The 7,988-nt window shown below is 49.2% G+C and overlaps 1 protein-coding gene across 1 annotated transcript; it reads right to left on the minus strand.

Moving 5' to 3' along the window:
• Nucleotides 1-1,791: 1,791 nt before the first annotated feature.
• On the minus strand, nt 1,792-7,511 carry RXFP3 (relaxin family peptide receptor 3). The gene has a single exon (XM_054283546.1). The coding sequence runs from the start codon at nt 7,462-7,464 to the stop codon at nt 6,127-6,129; it is 1,338 nt and encodes a 445-aa protein (XP_054139521.1). The 5' UTR covers nt 7,465-7,511; the 3' UTR covers nt 1,792-6,126.
• Nucleotides 7,512-7,988: the final 477 nt, after the last annotated feature.

Genomic DNA, 7,988 nt, shown 5'->3' on the forward strand with positions numbered 1-7,988 from the left:
CCTGTTCCAGTGCTTGACCACACCATTTGAGAGGGGTTTTTTTTCTTACATTTCAATGATGGAATTGAAAGGCCTATTGCCTCCCGTCCATTCCTGGACAATACTGAGAAGAGTCTGATTTCATCTTCTTCAATCCCCACCCGCATCAGATATTTCCACACACTGATAAAGCCTTCTGAGGTCCAGGCTGAGCACCTCTAGCACAGCCTCCCCTCGCATGGCAAATGCTCCAAGCCCTCCATCCTACTGCAGCCTCCCTGGTAAATACTCCAGAACTGGGTGACCTGCCCAGGACTGGGCACAGCATCCCAGACATGTCTCACTGGGCTGAGCAGAGGGGCAGGAGCCCCTCCCTGGCCTGCAGGATTCCCATCCCTAGAGATGTTCAGTGTCCTGCCCAGTGCAGCCCAGGATGCTGCTGGGCTGTGCTGCACGGGCCCTTTGCTGGCTCATGTCCACCTGGTCCCCAGCTCCTTCTCTGCTTTCCAGTCAATTGGGCTCCAGCCTGTGCTGGTGCAGAGAGTGCAGGAGTTTGTTATCCCCTTGGTGCAGGATGCCTGAGGTTCCTGTCACACCATTTCTTCAGCCCAGTAAGACCCCTTGAGAGGTGGCACAACCCCCTGGAGTCACCCACCTGATGTCAGCGTGCTGATCAGACTTCTTCACAAATACAGACACAAGTCATTTTCCACAAGACTCCAGTTCACCCAGTGTGTGGTTCAGCTGAGCAAAAGTGGGAGGGTTCATTGAACAATGATTTTAGAAGTCAGCGTTGAACAGGTAATTTGGCCATTGTACAACTGACCATACTCATTCAGCTGATCTGAAGGAAAACTACAAGTCCTTGGAGAAACAGTATCTCATTATCCCAAGAAATGGATGAGTAAGGTAAAAAGCTGGTACCCGAGTAAGATACCTTTATTTTGTGATTTTCCACACAGAATAGTAATCAGTCCTTTCCAACCAGCAAGTCAATGTTTCCAAAAAAATGTGAACTAAAGAAACTGCTTCTGTCTGCAGCTGATTGTTTGGCCCAATTTTCTCAGCCATCCTGTGAATCTATATTTTACACTTAAGATTTTGGGAAGGATTCTGAGTCTATGCACAGACATAGACAGAGAAACCAGCTAATGAGTATTATCAGCTACACTTTAGCACTAGAGTTAACTGGCTACTCATGGCACTGACTGCTACTGGGATTCTACCTACAAGAGATTCTTTTAACTGCTCTTGTTAGCATTCAAAAACACATAATCATGTAGTGATTATATGCGGTGCTTTTTATTTAAGAGCTCTGGGAATCGGGGTATTACCCAAATCTGATTCCGACCATACATTCGAGATGAGCGTGTTTTATACTCTGCAGTTATATAACTTTCATGTTAATTATTAAACTTATATTGTTCTATTGTATACATAAGTTTCAGCTAAACATAGCCCCCCTTTGAATTTCCAACATAGTTTCTCCTTATTCTTTTTATGATTATATAATAATTATATTTAATTACTAAACAATCATCCCATCTAACAATTATATCATTTATCTTACTGCTTACACAGGTGCAGTTGATCTGGGAAAACACAAAGCTTAACATTTTAGATTCTATCTTTAACTTTTTCCAGGGCTCCACTATCACTCTCATCATTATAAAAAGATATTTTCAGTAACCCCCTTTAAATGGAAAAATAGGAATTCTCTTTTGAGAAAAAACTCTCACTAAAAAAAGAAGTTCCAAGCTCTCAATCTAACGTCCTTGAGCTGCATCACACCCATATCTGCTCTTGCTCCAGCTCAGGGATACAAATTAGATCAGAGCTTCTGTGCACACACTCAATTGAATAATCAATTTTAGAGCAGACAGTCGTGAATGGGAATGAAGGGGACTGGGCTTTTTTTTACTGTTAAAGTGAGTGCCAGAATAACTCACTGAGAGAGTGAAACAGCATTTCCACCGAAGAGGCATTTCAAAGGGCAACCTGGAAATGCAATTGGAGGTTGTTATTGCATTAAGACCTTGGTTAGTTATTTAAGGGGCTGAAATACTTAAACGTCCCTAAAGAATCAGTGTCTTTGCCTAATGAAAATATCCGGTCTTTAAAGGTTCCCTCAGTTTGTCACTAGATGTCAGCCTGCACCTTCAGGTCCCTACCCTTCTATAAATAAGTGCACCTCTCCACCAGCACCCCACCAGGACTCTGCAACAGAAGGAGATAAAGCAGGCAAATCTTGTCAAGAATTCTCTGAGTATTGTTTTGTATCCTTCAGCAATGTTTATTTCAGTAAATGAAAAGATGATTGTTACAAACAAAGACATGAACATTTGTAGGAAACAGAGTTTTTGAAGGGTGTTGTAGTCATTACTTATGAAACCCCGGGATACTCAGTAGGATTTGTTGTTGAGCTGGAATGATCCTCTGCTGAGGCCACACACCCTATGCAAACAGAGCAACTGCAGCTTCTGCCAAGACCTAGGCTGGTGCCCGTGCCCATGCAGCACACAGACAGATTTCAGGCTGTTAGCTGGGACTCACAGCCAAGGTGAAGCAGGATTTCTCTCTGCTCATGCATCGCTACAGCAGTGCTCTCTGCTGGGCTGGACATGCACTGACCTGCACAGCCTGGGCTCCTGCTCTGCCCTAAATCAACATTTGGCCGAGTGTGGACGCATTGTGCCTCTTTGAAACAGCAGATCCATGACTTACACTGGGTGGATCAGTGGCTTGTGAGAGAGCTGCCCACTAATTTCATTGTCCAGTCCCTACAAACTCTCAAGGTATTTCCATGTTTGGGTGATTTGCCAAATGGGAGGTTTTTATGTCTCTAGTGATCAGACACCTGGGGTTTCCTCTGACAATAGTACACACTCTGGGATAACTATGTGTTGTTCTGAACACCACCTGTTGTATTTACTGTGTTGTTTTCCTGGCACAAAATTATGTCTACACTGACACCCACAAAAGCACATGGGTTTTGCCATGCTGAGCATCACAGAGGCTGTCTTTCAGGCAGCTTGCTATCTACTGAAATTCATAGTTTCACTTCAGATGCTTGGAAAGCTGTTTATTCAATGCACAAGAACAGTTAAACATCAGATAGGGAAAAATTTTCCAGCAAGTTAAGCAAGAAATTACGCTATTCAAAAGCAAACAGTAAGAAGAGCATCTGGCTGTGAGATTCCTCCCATGTCCTTAATTTAGATACTTTCTCCTGGCCTACAGAAACATGAATATCTCTCTGAACTCTGGAATTAAGAGCTTATGGTATCCTTTTCTCATACAACTGTGCAACTTTCTTCACCTGCAACACAGAAATTAGGGCTTTCTCCCACACCAGAAATGCAGTTTTTTGCAAATCCTTTAGCAGATTAAGCTGCTTTACCAGCAGATCTAGAAAGACCTCGGGTTCCTAGATAGCATACTGGAACTTTAATTGAAACAGGAGCTGGGAGGAAGCTGATCACTGTCCTTGGGAAGGGGAGACCTACAACCCAGATCTGGATCAAATTTCCATTCTGTATTTGCTGAAAAAAATCTCTCCACAATTCCTCTTTGGAGATTACACCCTAACCACTGTGCTGCCAAGCCGAGTTTGAGGGCTTTTGTTGCCATAAAGATCCAGCAACGCTGAGCAACTCAGGCAACAGGGAACTGTTTCAGGCCAGAGAATATGAGCACAGTCACAAAGTGGCCCAGAGATTGAGCCACTCCCCTGGGATGTGGAAAAGGGAACTGAATCTCTCAGGCTGTGGGGGATAGCTGTGACCACTAATTTAGCATTTCACAAGGGAGGGGGAAGGAGCATAATCTGCACATACATTGAAGCTGGAACAGAAGCAGCACATCCAGGCACAGATTCAAAGGGATGGGGGAAATGAGTTGAGTTCACAGCCGCTTCTGACTTAGTGTGGCCTGGCACAGGGTTTTCTGTGTCGGGATGCAGAGTTGCCTCCCTCACAGGATGCACACTGTGGCCAGCCCCAACAGAAATATCCCCATTAAGCACAGAAATAAGTGCTACAGAATTAAGCAGATTTAGGCATGCTCAGGAACAGGTTTCTAGGCACAAAAATTTTACTAGAAAAAACTTAAGTACCTACAGACTTCACCGGTCAACCAAGTCAGGATTTAGGAGGTTAGAGAGGCAGTTGTACAGTACTTAGATGCTCAAGTTCTTCTGTGGATATGTCTGATTTCTTCGGAGTCGTTGCATCTGTGTAAGTGTGCCCGTCAGCCGCCAGCTCACTTCTGCTGCTCTTCTTCAGACAACTTGTAAATCAGTATCTTCCTCGTTAGCAAATGCCCAAGGCTGGAGAAGCTTTTCTGCCTTGGAAAAAAAGATAACTTCTCCTTGCAGGTAGCAGAACCAGCTGCTTTCAGACCAAACAAATTTTACAGCAGGAGTTACCAACACATTCAGTACACCTAACAGAGTCTGAAAAGTGTAATTGCCACTATGGTGTAGCAGCTTTCTCTGGACAGAAATAGCAAGTTTGCTCCATGTCAGTACTTAGAGGTGACACACAACCCTCTGCATAAATGCCTTTATAGCAGAATCAGGCAGATGTTGGAGTTAGACTGCAAGGAAAGGGTTTGGAAATAGAAAACATTTTTGAAAATTGTATTTATATAATCATCTTATATGCAGTACTAGGGATTAATGAACTTGTGTTCTGAAATCAAAACCAGAAATGTTGCACCTTCCTATCATTTAAAACAAATGCTTTGAACTTTTGGTTTCAAATCTTTTTCCTCATAATAAAAAAAATATTTTAAGTAGATATATAGCCTCATCATAAAAACTTTCACAGCTTAAAATTACACTTTTTTCATCCCCCTAAAAGTTCGATTCAGATAAGCCTCAGATTATTTCTCAGGCATTTCTGTGGAATAGAGGCTGGTAAAGGCCAATCCCTGACATTCTCTAGGCTACATAAGCACTGCAGGCCCTAGGGCTGCTCAGACTGGAGGACCTGAACTGAACTTCGCTTGAAAAACTGGCAAGAGTCAGTGCAAACCCTCAGCAGAACTAAAGCCTTTGTGCTTGGTTTTAAGTGAACTCAGAAGTATCCCAGAGCAAGTGATTTGAAGTGGCTAGGGGTGTTTCTTTTTCCCCTTTTCTAAATATTTTATTTACAGTTGTGCTGATTTCCTGAAGTGAAATATGAACAGTCTGAAGTGCAGCAAAAATTAAGCCTGCAACCTCAGTGCCGTGGGAGAGATGCTGTCTTGCATCTCCATGGTCTGGGGCTGGGAGGTTTCCTTTCCTCTCAGTGGCCTGGAGAGAGGCTGCAGAACAGTATTAGGGGGCTCACACCCTCCCTCCAAACCCAGGCAAAGGAACACCCCATGAAACTGCAAATTCCATCCTTGGGTTTCTCCTTGTCTGTCTGGGTTGCTTTATGCCATGGCAGCAGCTGGGGGGATGAGGGGTAGCTAGAAAAGCAGATCTGCACTGATCTGGAGGGGAGCACAGTGTTCCTGGTCCCTGCTCTTTCCCACGTCCCTAAAAGAGGGGAAAGGCGCCAAGCCTGAACAAGCAGGAGCTTTGTACCCACTTGTGCTGGCTGTTCCCCTCAGGGCAGGTTTGAAATAGAAGAGAGGCTGTCTGATGCCCAGCCCTCAGTGGAGCCCAGGAAGCAGTGACGTTTACAGGGTCCTGCAGCAGGGAGAAAGCAGCTCAGCTCCCTCTCCCTGCCATAGACAAACACACAAGGTGGGAGGGCTGCTTGCAACTCCAGCTTGAGGGGACGTGGTTAAGGCCTTCCAGCCTTGGTCCACCCCAGCCAGCCCCTCACCTCCCTGTGCTACTTTGCACATCCTGCATCCTCCCTGGCTGGGATCCCATCACCCTCATTGGTCCTTGCTCCCCAGCACAGGCAGAAGCACTAAAAAGCATCATAGAGACATCCCACCACTACCTCGTCCTAGTCCTGTTCTCCAGCTCAAGGTGCATCTTCCAGACAGCAACATCCATCAAGTGTCTCCGAGGGCAGACAAAACCGCAAAAGAGCATCTCTCACACACAAGTCCTCTTTTACTCATCCCTCCTCCCCTTGTCCTGACCAGGCATTCAATATCCCCAGGCCACATCTGGCACTGTGCCAGCCCCCAGAGCCCCCTGCCCTCTCAGCAGTGCTGCTCCATGGAGCTGGCAGGCAGCCGGTCGTAGCGGCTGCTGTACATCACCACCCCAGGCGGGTAATAGGCCACCTCTGCCTGCACGGCTGCAGCACGGGGAGCAGCAGGGACAGGCTGGACAGGCATCATGGCATGCAGGGCCTGCTCCTCCTTCTCAGGCTTGGTGGTGTCAGTGAAAGGGCGCATGGTGGTGAGGGAAGGGGAGGTGATCCTCCAGAGGAGGCTCTTCAGTGCCTTGCGAAACTCCCTGCGCATGAGGCAGTAGAGGATGGGATTGAGGCAGCTGTTGGAGTGTGCCAGGCACACACTGATGGGGAAGAGGTACACTTGGGAGAGAAAGTACTCGTTGCTGAAGTGCACCACGTTGAGTTTGATGAGTATCCCCCAGGTTGTAAGTGCTTGGTTAGGCAGCCAGCACAAGAAGAAGGACAGCACCACGATGGACACTGACCTAGTCACTTTGGAGCGGCGCTTGATGCTGGGGCCGCTGCAGGTGCTGCCCACGTGCTTGTCACTGATGAAGCGCACCAGGAGCAAGTAGCAGAGGCTAATGACAACCAGTGGCACCAGGAAGCCCAGCAGCACCTTCTGGATGTGGTACAGACCCAGCCAGAATTGGGCATTGTTGCCTCGGCCCTCTGGGAACTTGACAAGACAGAGGACATCATCAAAGACAGTGGCAGTGGTGGAAAAAATGGCATGGGGCAGGGAAGCCAGGACAGCAGACAGCCAGATGAGTGCACAAAGCCACTTGGCAGAGCAGCAGCCACCCAGTGGGTCTCCCCGACGCTGATTCTTCAAGGCTGAAGCCACAGAGCGGTATCGAGCCACACTCATGGCAGTGAGAAAGAACACACTGGCATACATGTTCATTGCTGTCACATAGGAGACGATCTTACACATTGCCTTGCCAAAGAGCCAGTTGAAGTCCAGTGCGTTCTCCACTGCCCAGAATGGCAAGGTCAGCACAAACTGAAAGTCAGTCACTGCCAGGCTGGTGACAAAGAGATTGATGGAGGATTTCCTCCAGCCCTGCTTGCTTTTCATCAGGTAGAGCACCAGCAGGTTGCCCACCAGTCCCAGGGCACACACCACGGAGTACACAAGTGAAATGACAATCCGCACCACGTCAGAACTGTCCCCCTGCATCCCGTCGGCTCGCTCCAGGTTGATGGTCTTCAAGAACTGCAGGAAGGACACGTTGCTCCCGTTGTCCATCTGAGCGCTCTCCAGGAAAGCCAGCGGCGTGTCCCAGGACTCCCTGTCCGCTCCTTCCTTTATGCCAGCGGCAGGCGAGCAGGCACCGCGCTCGCAGGGCTCGCCCATCCCATACTAGGGTGGGAGACGGGTCCGCGGGAGCTTTTTCCCCAGAGGCTGACCAGCGGCGGCGGCGGCGGGAGCGCTGCTGGGGCGGCGGCAGGGTCCGGGCACGGCACGGCGCGGTGCCGGCAGTGCGGTGCCGGCTGTGCGGGGACACGGCTGGAGAGGTGCCGGCTGTGCGGTGGCACGGCTGGCACGGTGACAGGGCTGGCAGCTGGCACGGCTGGCGCCGCTGGGCTCCGCGCCGCGCTTTTATCCGCGCCGGCGGGGCGGGGCATGCGCGGTGGGCGCGGAGCTCTCCCCGGTGCTGAGCGCGGCCCCCGCGCCCCCGCTGCCCCCACGGCTGCTCCCGCCCATCGCCCCGTCCCGTCCCGTTCCGTTCCGTTTCATCCCGTCCCTTTCCTTCTCGTCCTGCCTCATCCCGACCTGTTCCGTCCCTTCCTGTCTCGTCCCGCACACCTTGCCGGGAACGGCATCTGTGACTCAACCGGGCGCTCCCTCGGGCTCAGTGCGGCAATTGCCCGGCCGGA

Source organism: Melozone crissalis, unplaced genomic scaffold, assembly GCF_028551555.1.
Source record: "Melozone crissalis strain CALT ecotype California unplaced genomic scaffold, PUWL_Pcris_2 ptg000036l_1, whole genome shotgun sequence".
NCBI lineage: Eukaryota > Metazoa > Chordata > Aves > Passeriformes > Passerellidae > Melozone > Melozone crissalis.

Bases quoted from the DNA above. Each gene is read 5' to 3' on its own strand.
- RXFP3 (XM_054283546.1), bottom strand. From the start codon at position 7,464: ATGGGCGAGCCCTGCGAGCGCGGTGCCTGCTCGCCTGCCGCTGGCATA.